Here is a 16,517-nt window from a genome sequence, read left to right as displayed (position 1 = left end):
TTATGGGTGATTTAGAAGAGCTTTTGCAGTCAGTTTTGTACAGAATTTTTGAAAATACCTTAGTATTTACATTATCATCTCTCTTTTGTAAAAAATAGCATTTTTTTGCATATATTTTCACTGATTATTTAAATCCTTAAGTATAGTGTATATTTCCTTTAAGGAAAGCTAATATGAATGTGAGTATACTCTAATTTGACATTAACACGAGTACAAGTTCTAAAATCATAATGCACATTTGTGTGTGTATTCCCTGAGTGAAGAATATTTTCTTGCTAAATCCTTACTTTTGGAAATCTTGCTAAATTTTTACTTTTAAAAATCTTTTCACCACTGAAGTTTCTGTGAGTAAAATGTGTGTATAAATTGTAATAAAATGATCAGTAATTATTAGGAATAAGTAAACTACCGTACTTTTACAACAGATGCTGGAAGTTCGATTATTATATGAAATAAATGATGTGGAGACTCCAGAGGGTGAGCAGGCACCACCTTTGCCAACACCCGGGGGAGTGTCCAACCCGCAGCCCATTCCTCCTCAGTCTCATCCGTCTACCAGTAGCAGTTCATCTGACGGGCTTCGTGATAATGTACCTTGTTTAAAGTAAGTTATAAAAAACACAGAGGAGTGTTGGATATTATCTTTTAATTTATATAAATTGTAAGCATTAGTAGAGCTATGGTAACATCATCTTTTGATGGAGCAAAATGGTTTAAGAATGGTTCTTCCTGTATTTTGCTATGGTTAGTCCAACTCATTTTTCTGTGACATCAAGAGGAATATGATTGTGTTTCATGATTTTATCCTTAAAATATAAAGATGTGATAATCTCTATTCTCATAAAGCAGAAAGGATCTCACCTCTCTGTGTCACTCAGTCTTCTAAATCCATCAGTTTTTAGTCTTGATTTACATGTAGCTTGTATTTATGTTCAGGCTGCTTTCTACCACTCTGAAAATTCTGGATTTTTTTTCAGTCTTTCAAGACTCAGTTGTTTTCTAATCGTTTTCTTACCTTTTTCTGAATCTTTACTAGCACCACAGTATCTTTATTAAAAACCTTTCCTTGTTGCATCCTACATTTAAATACATCTTGATTTTATATAGAGATAAATTAGATAAAGTTTTATTTTTTTCTGTCCAGTTTTTATTATTGAGTGATTAAAATGTTTAAATGATATGGGCAGAGAAATAAAACAATAAGATAAAATCATTGAAAAATTATATGAAGACTATATGATTAGTAGTTATTTACAAAGAAGGATGGTGACTGAAAAGTAGTTCTGGTAGCACTCAGAGAGACTCAGTAGATTGGTAGAGGATAAAAGCCAGAGTGTACTAGGTTCAAGGTAGGGATGATGGTAAGAGAAATAATTTGCATTTGTTAAAAGGACCAGGCTTTGCACTATTTTACTTTAATCTGCTTAAGTCTTATCTACTGGTAGATAGTTAAACAATTTCTGGGAAGAATGTCTGTGTAACAAATAATGCACTCATGCCAAAGATAAAATGGGTAGATTTTATATATTACAATCATTTTAAAAGTACAGATTTTTAGAAAATCATTTATATGTTTACAGAAATTTAAGGTTGTGTATTGTAAGCCAGTGGCTCTCATTTGCATATGATTTTGGTATCTAGGCGACGTTTGGAGACATTTTTAATAGACACAACAGGAGGAAGGGAGATGCTATTGACATTTAGTAGGTAGAGGCCAGGGATGGTGTTAAATATTCTACCATGGACAAGACAGAATTACCAAGCTCAAAACACAACAAATAATTACCCAGCTCAAAACATTAATAGTGCCAAGGATGAGAACCTCTGATCTGAACATTAAGGTTAAGCAGCTACATTTCTCAGAAAGATACCAAGTTTTTCTTTCTCTCCTCTCTCTCTCTCTCTCTCTCTCTCTCTCACTCTATCTCATTCTTTCTCTCTTTCTCTCTTGCATGTACTAAAATATACTCACTTATAACTTTTTCTAACACATGTTTAACTAGAATGAGATTTGAGAATACAGAATTGTATACTTTTCTCCTTTATTACTTCTTCAATACTGCTTTACATTTAAAATTGTAAATGTTCCGTTAATAGCCTTGTTTCTGATTGCAATGTGTTTTTTTTCCAAGCCCTTTGTTAAATTTAATCATTATAACATGTGGTACAATTCGTCTTTGAGGCATTTTTTATTTCTGAAGTGGTGTTTTCAACTATTGAAGTGACATTTTAACAAAATAATGATTTCATATAAATATACATTATCTTCAACAGAATTAGAATAATTTATTTAATTTTTACTTTACAATTTCTTATGCCTCCAAGTGTTCTTAGGCTTGTGGCCAGAGATCCAGCAGTATAAAACATTAAATTCTTTTCCTACCTGAAGAGGAAACACCACCAATGCACTGCTTTTCATGACAAGCTAGGTCAGAGGAAATAGTACTAACAGGAGAAGCAATACTGTTTGGACCAGAGTGGCAAGACCTCTTACCTTGGCTTTCTAGGTTAAAGTTAAAGGCAGGCCTAATAGGTGAGTCTTTGTCCTCTGTTCTTAGAAAGGCCTTTTTTTCCAGTTTTTTTACTGACTGAAAGAGCAGGGATAATAGTCAAGGCAGCAACCAGGAGCAACTGCTAAAACCAGCAAATCAAAATGCAAAGTTCAACAGTACCCAAATCCGTTTTAAAGGTAATACTCGTAGTTTTGCACTTACGAGTTTTCTTTATTGCACATGGACCTGAGATTATGGTATGGCCATCTTTCTTATTTAGGAGGACTTTTTATTCTTGTGATGGAATGTCATAGCACACTATTAATCTTTTGTAATTATTTAATAGAATGTCATGTAATACAGGAATTCCTTTTAAGCTGGTGGTTTAAGGAGAGTCCCAAAAGCCAGAGAGTCTCATTAGCCAATCCATTAATGATTTATGTGAGGAGAGTACTTTTTGTTGTTGGCATTAATCTTTTGCGTATGGATATGCTTTGCCAGTCCTGGGGATAAACACACAATAACATCTTAACAGTTTTTTTCTGAATCCGCAAAAAAATAATGACTATGATTTGATGATTATTTTTCCTTTTGAATATCATTGTGGAACTCTAGGTATTTTTTTATAGGCAATTTGTTTTAACTCATTGAATCTGATAAACTTAATGTGATTTTGTCACAGTTTTCTAGAAGGAGCTCTTCTAAGTTGATATTTGCATCTTCTTAACACCACCTTAGAACTTCTGTGACCATCCTTGATTTCTGTCAGGATGTTCTAGACTTGCTTTGAATACTTCCTGCCCTCACAGGATAACAGACCAAAATATGATCTGTTTGTAACATTATTTTTAATAAGCACTAGATAGTTATAGTAGACCACCTAGTGATGAGAGGTTAAAAAAGGAGGTTGTTTTTAAAAACAGTCATTAAAATCCTATACTTTTCATTGAGTTTTCATATTACTATATAATGTAAATAATTTTAAATCTCTTACCCAAGCCACTCTTCTCCTGTAATTTGATTGGCCTGAAATTATTCTGTTTAGTATTGTTTATCCGTTAACAAAAGTAAGTCCAAAATTGCAGTATTAAAATGACCACTAATAGTAAAACACTAGATGAATAGTAAAATATAACATGGCAGCTGTCCTTTAGACCTTTGAGCATATCACATGTGATGTGTAAGGTAATTGCATTATTTTGAGTTACTTTAATAATTTTTCTTCTGTTTTGGTTTTTTGTACACTGACCTCGTGTATAATAAAACATTATCAATTCATTCTATTTTGAGACTGTTAATGTTTTAAGGGACAGTTCTTTTTGGAAGTGGCATTTTGTGTCAGAGGTAAATTGCCCTATCAATATGTTTTATGTAATGGATGGAACTCCAAAGCAGTTCAAACTTTAAAGACACTCATAAGGGATTCAGTCAGTCTTGTCACCTGCAATTGCTTACTAGGGTCTATGAAGGAGCCCAGAAATTATGCTTGTCTTTACCTACCTGGATTTTTTTTTTAAGAGATAGAGTCTCATTCTGTTGCTCAGGTTGAAGTACAGTGGTGTGATCACAGCTCACTGCAGCCTCCACCTCCTGGGCTCAATCAGTCCTCCCAACTCAGTCTCCCAAGTAGCTGGGACTACAAGCGCACAACACCACGCCCAGCTAATTTTGTATTTTTTGTAGAGATGGGGTTTCGGCCTATTACCCAGGATGGTCTCAGACCTGGGGGCTAAAGCAGTCTGCCTACCTCAGCCTCCCAAAGTGCTGGGATTACAGATGTTAGCCACTGTGCCTGGCCCCCATCTGTATTCTTAACACATTAAGAAATAATTTCAAATGGTGACTAAAAATATCACCTTAATTATTGATAAAGGTAAAAGATGCCAACTAGCACAAGAGCCAGGTAGGTTTCCTGATTCAAACTGACCTGCATACAGAGGCAGTCTTATTCTCCCAATCATGGCAGTATTAAGAACACTGCCTTTGCAGGAGCAGGAAAAAAAAATGCACTCCCTGAGCAGACATGCTTCCAAATGAACAGAGAGTGATGGGGAAATAAGAGGGCTTCATTAATTATTTCCATATTTACCAGCTACATAGGCACTATGCCATTCTTGGGATTGAGTTAGAAAGACGGTAGAGAGAAGCCCAGGAGTTCTGCTGACACTCAAGAAGATACACCAGATGTAGAGAAGCAATCATGCTAATTTGAGGGTGTGTGTGTGTGTGTGTGTGTGTGTGTGTGTGTGTGTGTGTGCTTGTGCCTAATTTTTGTTTTTAGGGGTTTTTTTTGGCTAGTCACATGATTAGAAATTCTTACTAACTTTAATAGATAATGCTATGTATTGTTATATCGTTATACATTTAAATTACTTAAAATTTTAAATAATAATTTTTAAAAATAGAAACATAAATCATAGTAAGAAATGTAAAGTAATGACTCTATTGATACAGTTATGGTTGTGTTGATCTGTTTTCTGGATTTTGGAGAAAACCCAAGAACAAGAACATATGGGAAGATTGTAAACATAGAGATTGCATGATAACTATTTCATTTTCTTCAGCTATTATCTTAAAATTAATTTGTCAATAATAATAATTCTTTAGTATTGCCTTACTAAACGACCAACTTTTGGAGACAGAGTTATGAGAGGGATAACTAGTCTTTTAGTAGAGTATTGTATAAACTAGTGAAATATATAAAATACAAGTTTTTGGCATTTTTGTCTAAACTCTTTATATTCATTAGTGATTTTTTTAAAAAATCACAAGCAAGTTATACCTCATTTTTTCCTTTTAATAGTCTTCAGATAAATGCAGCTATTTATTAACTTCACATTGTTTTAGTCCAGAGTCCTAAAGGCCAGTTTCTTAAAGTAAGAAATTTAATAAAAATTGATGTTAAAATATAATTAATATTTAGGGTTTTTTCATACAAAATGCCTTCGTACACTATTGGTTTATTTGAAGAAGCATTTTAAAAGCAGCTGTTTAAGACCAAGGAGGGGGATTGATTGAGACCAGAAGTTCGAGAACAGTCTGGGTAACATAGTAAGACACCATCTCTACAATAAAGTTTAAAAAATTAGCCAGGCATGGCGACTTCACCTGTAGGCTGGGGTGAGAGGATTGCCTGAGCTCAGGAGTTCAAGGTCACAGTGAGCTATAATTATGCCACTGCACTCCAGCCTGGGTGACAGAGTGAGATTCTGTCTCATTTAAAAAAAGGTAAAAAAAAGAAAAGGCAGCTGTTTGACTTACTTCTTTTACCAATTACATTTTATGTTTTTGAAGTATTTTTATTGTCTCTTTGCAAGGTACTTGCTCAAACAATTGTTTTGAAACTGTGAGGCTCTAAACATCACTTTAACATTTAAAATACATTTATACAAATTATGGGGCTTTTTATAAAGATCCAAAACTTTTTCCTTAAAAAGTAAACAAATTAACTTGAATATATTTAAAACATTAAAATGATGACTTAAAACCATTAGAATAAAATACAACACCCTCTTCCCATTTCATATTTTTAAAATATAACTTACTTGCTTTCATTTCTTGTATAGGTTTCTCATCCTTTACCATTTTGCATCATGTTGGCCTTTTTATTTTTACTTAAGAACATTTTTTTTTTGTTTCCCTGTACTAAGGATTCTGCGAGTTCTATCTATCCTGGTCACTTAAATCTTAAATGTGCCCATGTATGCACTTCTAAAATTATCCCTGGAATGCCTGGTCCTACTCTTGAGAATCTGTTGTGCACATTTAATATGCCAGAGGGAGAGGACACTTCTTGACCCTTACCTTCTATACCCAATTCATGCAAAGAGAAGGTAGACCACTCAGACCCTTCAGTCTGCTCCTGTGTCACGGCAGACTCTGGGAAGAAATGAAATGCCTCAGTTGTTATTTTATTGCTTGAGATGGAGAGTTATAGCTGATTAGTGGGTATTTTCCTGAGAATAATTCAGAAATTTTGCCTCAGCCAGTGTACAGTTCTGAATGTATTGTTTTGCAAACCTTGCCCAGCCAGAAGTGCACTATAGCTCAATTCTTGCAGTGTCCTTGGTTATTTATATTTACCCTGAAGTCTGAACAACTGGCTGTTTCCCAGCATATGTGTCATCAAAACATCAGGTGCCATGGTCTTTCCCACTAGAAATACCCACTGAATGATTTGGAAGGGTTCTTTCCTCTGAGTTCGGTGGCAGGTAATTCAATATTGAGTAGTCTTCCTGCTGTTCGTTCATACACTGTCATTTTAAGGCAGAAGCCTTAAGAACTGTTGAGATAACAAGGCTTTTCATATGTTTAATCAATGTAAGTTTAATCAATGTAAGTTTAGCATGGACTTCACTGTTCATGAGATTTGGGAATAGATTTGACTACTAGCTGATTAGTTTCACTTGTAGTTCTCTACCATCATCTCAAACTTAACCCCACAGTCCCCTAAAACTACCTCTTTATCCCTCCTACCCTGCCTGCCTTTTATCAGATTGTAGATTCACTGTGTCTTCTTTTCTTCCTCTACCCTGCCTCTAATCAACCTCCAGCTCATTGAATACCTCCTTTATACCAGTGTTAAAGTATTAATAGCTGCAAGGTTTCTGCCTTCCTGAAATGTAAAGCCTTGTGTATTCTTACTCCATTAATGTGTTTCAATCTACCTTTTTCTTATTTCACGTCAGAATCACAGGAGCTTCCCAATTGGCGTCCCTGTTCTACTTCATCTTACCTGTGTTCACCAAGTTAATCTTCCCCAAATATTTCTTATCAACCTTCATTGGCTTATAATTAGTGTTTCTTGTTGTTGTTGTTTGAGATGGAGTCTCACTCTGTCACTGAGACTGGAGTGCAGTGCCACAGTCTTGGCTCACTGAAACTTCTGCCTAGCAGGTTCAAGTGATTTTCCTGCCTCAGCCTCTCGAGTAGCTGGGACTACAGGCGTACGCCACCATACCTGGCTAATTTTCATATCTTTCATAGAGATAGAATTTTGCCATGTTGTCCAGGCTGGTCTCGAACTCTTGACCTCAGGTGATCTGCCTGCCTTGGCCTCCCAAAGTGCTCTGATGACAGGCATGAGCCACTACACTCCGCCTGGCTTTTAATTCTTTAATAATGAAAATATATTTTTGTCTGATTTGACCATCTACAAAGCACTTTTTATAGGCATTCACAGTTTCTGCATATTGTGACTAGGTAGTAATAGTCCCACTTTTTAGGTGAGAAGACGGCTGGTGAGTAAAAGTCAGGAATCAAGGTCCAGCTTGCTGAGAATTCTTTCTATCATCCTCAAACTCTTGGACAGGACTTGATTACCTGCTAAAGCCTGGCCCTGGCCTATCTTGCTATCTTCTCACTTTTACTACACACCGCTACCACTGCGACCAAACTTAACACTTATCAATACTTGAACATGGGTTTTTTTGTCTGCATAGGTTCTGCAAGAGCATTTTTTATAGCATTATTCAGCAGTTATTAAAAAAGAGTCTCTGCAGTCAAAAATACTGTCACCTCAAAGTCAAGGCAGATTTGTTTTATAGTAAAAGGGACACACAAAAATAAATTGCTCATATTTGTTGTAACTCATTTTTTAACTTGTTTTTGGATAGTTTTCATTTTGTTACATCATGCTTTTTTAAGTCTTGTTTTTTTTTTTCTTCTTTTGAGATGGTGTTACACTCTTGTCATCCAGGCTGGAGTGCAGTGGTGTGATCTCAGCTCACTGCAATCTCTGCCTCCCAGTTTCAAACTATTCCCCTGCCTCAGCCTCCCAAGTAGCTGGAATTATAGGCGCCTGCCACCACGTCTGGCTAAGCTTTTTGTATTTTTAGTAGAGACAGGGTTTCACCATATTGGCCAGGCTGTTCTTGAATCCCTGACCTTGGGTGACCCACCCGTTTCAGTCTCCCAAAGTTCTGGGATTACAGGCGTGAGCCGCCGGACCCAGCCATTTTTAAGTTTTAAACCTGCTTTTCTAACTTACATTTTTAACTTGACTTTTTTTTTCTCTTCTTAATTCTCCGGCTGCCACTTCTCTTCATCCTTCTCCCCAACCCTCCCTTCCTTCTTTTCTTTTTCCCCTCTTCTTCCTCCTTACTTCTTATTTTCTCTTTTCCTTCACCCCAGCTATCCTCCCCCACTTTAGAGTTTGCATATGATGTATTTTTGTTAATTACATACTTGTTTAGTCCCTCCAACTAGATTAAATGCTTATAGATAACAGGATTCTGACTTTTGTATATTTAAATATCTAGTATAGTTTTACATATAAAGTTATTTATAATCATATAGGCCAATAGTTGACAATGGGTTAAAAGCTAACATGTTTTCTTTTATTTTAGAGTTAAAAACTCACCACTTAAACAGTCTCCAGGTTATCAGACAGAACTAGTTATTCAGTTGGTTTGGGTGGGTGGAGAACCACCACAACAGATAACCAGCCTGGCCGTCAATTCTTCCTATGGACTGTAAGTATAAGTTTATGTTTTTTCCTAAGTCTCTTCATAGTATTCCATACCTCATTTTGTTTCTAAAAATAGAAAAGATGGTCTTTGTTATATTATTACCTAAAATGGCATTCTATAACTTAAATTTCAGACCAAATTCAGTGTTTTATTTGGAACATAATTTCATTCCGAGTAACTTACTTTGGGTATGCATGCACTATTTTCTGATGTAAAGTTAAATGCCTCATGGACCAACAGATTATTTGTGATGAAGTTTTAAAGTCAGTATATCCTCCTAGATATAAACTCCCAGAAACAATTTTCTTACTAATAGTTACTATAATAGAAATCTAACAACATGAACCCAGAAGACTTTGTTATATACTGATTTTTGTAAATGTTGAACTGTAGCTATGTAATTTTTCTTTCTACTTCCAATTAACTTGTATAAGTTGTAGAGGCATGACAATACTTATTATTTATATATACTACAGTATATTTGTTTTAGTTATCAATTCATGCCTTCAGCCATATAGTTAATTATATATACTTTTATTACAATATGATAGACTTATAAAGCATTTATTATTTTCTTGTTTCAAAAATCAACACTGCAGTGTAAGAAACTGCTTCCTGACTGTTCGGTCCCGGAGCTATTTATCATGTGTAGTTCATTGTCCCCTTGCTTGATGCTGGCCCTAGGGACTCATTCATTTTTTTTTTCTTGTCAGTATCTCTCACCACCTACTCTGTCTCTTGCAGCTGTATAGTTAGCCCTCTGTATCCACCTATTCCATCCATGGATTGAAGCAACTGTAGATAAAAATATTCAGAAAATACAACAAGAAACAATACCACAATTTTAAAAAATAAAGTTAAAAATACACTATAAAATCTGCATAGCATTTCCATTGTATTAGATATATGTTAATAATCTCAAGATAATTTAAAGTGTATGGGAGACTATATGTTTGTTACATGCAAATTTTATACCATTTTGTATTGAGGACTTGAGCATCCACCGATTTTAGTATCTGTGGGGGTCCTGGAACCAAACTCCTAAAGACAAGGGACGACTCTACATCAAAATAACACTGGCTACAGTCTCAGATAGTCTTCTCTCATATCTTTTATTTGCTGCCACACAATGTAAGGGCACAAATAGATATTTTATTGTTCATAACCATAAAGAAAATAAATAGGAAATGAGAAAAAGAACCAATAGGAAGTTTCAAAGGAAATTGCAAATCAGTCACTTACAGGCCTCACTGAGCTTACAGTTGTATTTTGTTTGGCCCTTTCTATTTTTAGACTTTTTTATTGGTTACCAAGACTATATAAATCCATACTTTAAGCTTCAACTTAAAAATCTGATTATGTGGCCATGTCCACTTTTCTGCATGGCAGCTTCAGCTGGAAGTGAGTTGAAGCTTTTCCTTGTTAGATGTGCCATACATTCTTAAGTCACAATGGTGTTTACGTGTCCTCTTTTACTTACTTACACAGCCCCCTATATATGTCAGTTTTCCATTTCTGGCTTAAAAGATGTTAAAAGAATAAATTTCTTTTATTCATAGTTGATTGGTTTATAGTTCCTGACTCATAATTGAGAAGGTACTTAAAACACCCAGAGGGAGCCTCCAAGATGTATGCTTTCTACTTTTTATTCTTAACTTGAATGATTACCAAAACTTGGCCCAATGTATAATCTCCTATTTGCCTAGTGGAAGGGAATGTCTCCTACCCATGAGGATCTCAAAATGCCTGCCCCCAAGGTAGAAAAATAGATGTTGCATTGTAAGGTGTGAGAGATTTATATCTCTGATCAAGTTTCAACTCCTGTGTCAAATATTTTTTTATAAATAACACAGTTCATTGATTTAGTGATATTAAATAATTAATGTCTGCAGAAGATCTAAACAGTTCTGTGAGAAGGCATCTGTAGCCTGTATGTCAGTTCCTATAGCTGTCTTTTGTTTCAAAGAAGTTTCTGAAAGACCCACCATGCTACTTTCTTCAGCCTTTTGGACCACAGTACATTTTCTTGAAATTATTTGTTTGTGCTAAAATGTTTGTTATTTTCCTATTCCCAGGGTGGTTTTTGGCAATTGCAATGGCATTGCTATGGTTGACTACCTCCAGAAAGCAGTGCTGCTCAACCTGGGCACTATTGAATTGTATGGCTCTAATGATCCTTATCGGAGAGAACCCCGATCTCCTCGTAAATCTCGACAACCTTCAGGAGGTAAAAAGAAAAGGAAAGAAAATCCTGAGCTTTAGGATTTCTATAAATGCTGACTTACTTCTGTGAATATAAGTATTTCAGTTAGGTAAATAGCTTACCTGATTTAGTCTGTATATGTAAACTGCCAAAAACTAGCAAAAGGTGTGAGTCTTACTTTTGTTTTCTGTAGTTGTGGTTTTGGCTTTGTTTTGTTTGAGACAGTTTCACTCTGTTGCCCAGACTGGAGTGCAGTAGTGCCTTCACTGTACCCTTGACCTCCTGAGCTCAGGTGATCCTCCCACCTCAGCCTCCTGACTAGCTAAGACTGTAGGCACATGCCGCCACGTCCAGCTGATTTTTTGTATTTTTTGTAGAGATGGCGTTTTGTTATGTTGCCCAGGCTGGTGTCAAGCTCCTAGGCTCAAGTGATCCACCTGCCTCAGCCTCCCAAAGTGCTGGGATTATAGGTGTGAGACACCATGCCTGGCCTGCTTTTCTTTTTAATATTCTAGGATTTTATTCCACATTGAGAAAGAACCACCGGATCAAACTTTACAGCTAAAATATAATGACAGGAGTATTTGTATTATTATTGTAGAAAAACAGTTACTTTCAAAGTTTTTACTCCTTTTCATAAGAACAATGATTTATTGTTTCAACCATTTCATTCAAAGGAATCATTCCCACATGGAAAGAAAAGGAAGATGCAAAAGTAAATTTTAGTTCTGTGAAAATACAGCATTCTCAGATAGCTTTGATTAAACGTAAGCCCACACTCGTTGAAAATTCCCTTTATAGAGTTCTTTTATGTTTGTGAAGTAATTAGTCTTAATTTTAAATGTTCTAACACTAATACCTCAAGGTATACATGTATACTTAGCTATATATACCATTACTTCTTGACCTTTTTTTATTTCATGGCACACACAAAAAATGGCATTTGATGTATGGCACACACAGTACACTAATGAGGCTTCCAGTAGTAACTGGCCTACTGGATCCGGTTTCCCCAGGGCCTGCCCAGCCGGACCAAAGACTGGGGACAACCCTATTTGGGGCATACTTAACTCATTTGCAGAATACCAGTGTGCATTGAAATATCATTTGGGAAGCTCTGGTCTGTATTTCCTAACTCATACCCTCTGAATTAAAATTCATTCTTCAATTCATTTTTCAGTTGTGTTTGGTACATTATTAACTAATACTGCAAATTTTACAATTTGTGGGGAAAAAATGAGGGGATATAGACTTTACTATTATTTTTGCTTGATAATTGAGTTTTTTTTTTCAAAGTTTTGTTTTTCCATGCTTGTTTGAGTGTTGATCATTTTGTCATGTAGCATCTTTAGCAGAGATTGTTGTCCAAATCATACCATTCTAGTATTTTTGTCTCCTTTTTTTTCTCCTTCCACTTTTCATTGCTTCACCAAGGTGTGCTGTTTGTGACTTCTTGCATGTGCGGCCTTTCTAGCTTATATTCTGAATCTATGAAAAAACTTCGTTCTTCTTTTTTAAGTAAGTCATTTATGCCTTGGCTTGTTTGTTCTTCGTAAAATCATTGGGTTTTTTGTTGTTAATTTTTAAAAGAGCTTATTAAAACATTCTATGTATAAAACACTATACCCATTACTGAGATTCATCTCATAACACGTATATGAAAACAGCTTTTTAAATACTTGTTCCCCAATTCTATTTCTTTATAAAGCCAAGATACCCTAATATTTAGTGCTAGAATGTTAGAAAATTACCATGGTAGAGAAAAAATATTTTTTGAAGATAAAACCTTTAAACGGTTTATTTTACAAATGTGTTAAAAATTTCACTAGCTATAAAATTAATCACTTTTCTCCTTTATACCTTATACTAGCTTATGTAAAATTGCTGGAAATTAAATGCTCAAATTTATCTAAGGATAGAGACTAATTTTACCATGTAATTTAAAAAATACTAAAAAAAAAGCTTTTTAAATTTCACTGCGTTCTACATTGTTCTCCAGTAAATCCTACAATACATATTATTTATATTATTATTTGCTTTATTTTATTATTGAAGAATTAGCTATTTAGGCATAAGAGACCTAATTGAGTTTTTCTTTATTAGTTTAAGATATTTACCCATTATTATGCCTTGCTTTGTCAATATTTAGGGTCATGTTTTAAGTAAAAATTAAAATTATGTTAAAGTAAGTTTTAAAATAACATCTTAAGAATATTTCTGACTTTAATCCCCCTAAATTTATAAATATTTGAAATAGAATGATTGGCATAAAAATTCTTTGTGTGATCTTAAAAATGATATTCTTTCTAACGTACATATTTTATAACATGTTCTTAGGTGTAGACCAAATATCAAATTGTTCTTCAAGCTTTTTTAAAAGAACAGTTCAGAGAAATTTTTTGTTTTACTACTAATAGAAGCTAATATAAAGAATGTAGTTCACATGAATTTTAAGACAAAACTGGTTAGGGCAAATTTAAATGTGTCAGAGCTGTATTACAATACAGTTGTATTATTGAGTAAAACATGGGCTGTGTTTTCATAATAAAGATTCTAAAACTGTCACAAAACAAACAGTAATAAAGTATTTCAGCTACCCATATATCTGCTAAAAATCTGATTTTACTAAAAATAGGATAATATATATCTTGTTTTGCTGGTTGTTTTATCATTCAGAAAGTGAAGGACGCAACAAGAGAAATTTCTAATCTGAATATAATTCAAAAGATCTAATTAGTAATGTGGAAGTGACAGACACATGCGGGAGAGTGCTTGCTCTAGGAAGTTATAATTATAAAGAAGGAAATTACGGGCAAAATTTTGTATCTAGACTTTATGAAATTTTTTTTTCCCCGAAAGTTATGAGCTGGAGGCTTTAAGTTTGAACCTTTTTACTACAATTTAAATTACTTTTAAGTCTTCAGTATTTTCAGTAAGATGGAAAAGGAGAGATAGTTATGGAGCCCCATAGTACTGGTTGAGAATTTCTGTTTGTGTGTATATTAGAAGAAACAAAAAATATGTATAAGAAGTCAGGCACAATCAAAAATGAATCAATAAGTACTGTGTTGAATTAGGCTGATTTCGTAATACGAAATAAGACACTGGTTTAGGAAGGATTACAGCCTCAATTTAGGGATGATTTTAAGTAATAGTTGAAAAAACAAAGTAGAACTAAATAACTTTGATTCTGAGTGCTACATTAAGAAGAATCATTTTTCTCTCTGCAGAGTATGAAAGCTATAATAATAAAGAGAAACTAAAGCCCAAGGTCCTTTATGTAAATAAGGCAAAGTAATAATAAAAAGAATATTAAAAGATAATTGGTGAATTTAAAAGGTATCCCCATTTGGTGAAGGTCAAAAATTTTACATATCAGTTGATTTGAAGCACAAATTAGTCAGAATTCTAGAATGAGCTGCTATGTAACTGATGCCTTATGTGCATATAGAAAATAGAAATGATTAGTTGAAGTCAGCAGAAGTTCACTAAAATTAAGTTGTAGCAAAATCAATTTTACTTTTTTAATCTTGTAACTACATTGATGACTTATGGCAGCCTGTTGACATAATGTTCCCTGAAATTAATGAGGTATTTGATCATTAATTTTAGAATATTTTTGTGAACCAGATGGGTAGACGTGACCTAAATACCTAGTTCAGTTTAATGATGGTAAGATTGGTTAACCAAGGGTCAGCAAACTATTTGCAGGCCAAAACCAGCCTAACGCCTGATTTTGTAAATAGAGTTTTATTGGAGAAATATCATGTTTATTTGTTATGTGTTGTCTATAGCTGCTTTTGTGCTGCAGCGTAACAGCTATTTGGTGACAAAGATTTTGGCTCAAAAAGCCTGAACTATTTATTACTTGAATCTTTGCAGAAAACATTTGCCTACCCTCTCAATTAAACCATGGTACCAGATTAATGTGCGGTCTAGTATTTACCTTGATGTAGTATGCCTCAGTTAATGGATATATTGTTTTGAATAGCATAGGATTATGTTTTGTTGAATATTTTAAATAGTAAATGTAGCTTCCTATCTGGACTTTTGCAAGAGAAGGTAAACTTATCAGAATGGTCACTAAAAATTTAAGGGGGAGATACTACATTCAGTGGCAGTGTAACAACTCAAAAAGATACTTTATAGGTAGAAACAGTAAATTTAAATGAAAAAAATAAGATTTATCAGCAATACTTGTTGAGTCCTGAGTATAGATTATAAAGATTATTTACATATAGAATAGAAAACACTGGCTCAAGGTTAGTTCATGTGAAACATAATTGGAGATTTTGTTTAGGCATGTCTAAGTTTAAATCTCCACTCTTTTTATAACTTCGTGATACTAGAAAGGTTATTTATCTGGGGCTCAGTGTTCTTGTTTATGAAATGGAGATGGTTACTGCCTCAAAATGTTGGTGTGACTATTAAGTGAGAGGACACATGTGGCATACCTAATCTTGTGAGTGAACACTGTTGGCATTGAGGTGGTTGTTTTGTAACTGTTGACCAGAACTTCATGTGTGCCAGTAATGTAGCAGAACTGCTGACTATGCTCATGTGAGAAGTTTAGAACAGTTAAGATTACAGTTCTGTGTTTATCTTGTGTTTTCTCATTTTTAAACCAGGGCATTATAAAAAGCAGATTTTGTCCTAAAACATGCAGAGCTTTTCCACCAGTAAATAAAATAGAATAAAATAAAATCTCTAAGAGTAGCAATGAAGTGGACCATTTCTAGAAGCAATTAGGTTTTTATTCCTGTATAAAATGCCTAAAACACTGGGTGCCTCAGTTTCGTCTTCTGTAAAATGAGAATAATACTGTCTACTTCATTTGCTGCTGTGAGAGGTAAATGAGTTAAGCACTTAGAACCATATCTGGCACATTGTAAGCACTCAGTAAATATCACCTGAGACCACTTAGCTAATTGGGTTGAAATATCTTTGAGCAAAGCCTAGATAGCTATATTGCTAGGAATATTTGTTGTAGGGATTCTGGCAGTAGTAACGGGATGGATTTGGTTACATGCAATGAAATTCTTTCACATATATTTATTCAGCTATTCAACAAATATTGAGACTGTGTGCTATGCAAAACAGACAAAGTTCTCTACCCCACAGAACTCATATTCTACTGGAAGAGACACATACTTAAGAAGATAGGTAATATACAGTAGATTACATTAATAGTGCCAAGGGGAAAAATAATTGAAGGAGGATTTGAAATATTGGAGATGGAGTGTTAAATTTAAAATAAAATCGAGTGTCCAGATGACTTCAGGTTTAAAGGAAGTGAGAGAGCTGTTATCCATGAGGATGTCTGGGAAAACAGTCAAACAAAAAATATTTCAT

At 34.4% G+C, this 16,517-nt stretch overlaps 1 protein-coding gene across 4 annotated transcripts in view; it reads left to right on the top strand.

Annotated features, from left to right (window-relative positions):
• The window catches only part of STXBP5 (syntaxin binding protein 5), a 170,724-nt gene that overhangs the window by 104,082 nt on the left and 50,125 nt on the right, over positions 1-16,517 (top strand). For all 4 annotated transcript variants that reach the window (XM_039467624.2, XM_074397306.1, XM_039467625.2 and 1 more), the window contains exons 16-18: positions 426-604; positions 8,840-8,965; positions 11,038-11,189. In XM_039467624.2, the coding sequence (XP_039323558.1) occupies positions 426-604; positions 8,840-8,965; positions 11,038-11,189 (457 nt within the window). The remainder of the gene's footprint in view (positions 1-425; positions 605-8,839; positions 8,966-11,037; positions 11,190-16,517) is intronic.

Source organism: Saimiri boliviensis, chromosome 4 (genome assembly GCF_048565385.1).
Source record: "Saimiri boliviensis isolate mSaiBol1 chromosome 4, mSaiBol1.pri, whole genome shotgun sequence".
Lineage (NCBI taxonomy): Eukaryota > Metazoa > Chordata > Mammalia > Primates > Cebidae > Saimiri > Saimiri boliviensis.
This window is presented reverse-complemented; position numbering and strand designations above follow the sequence as displayed.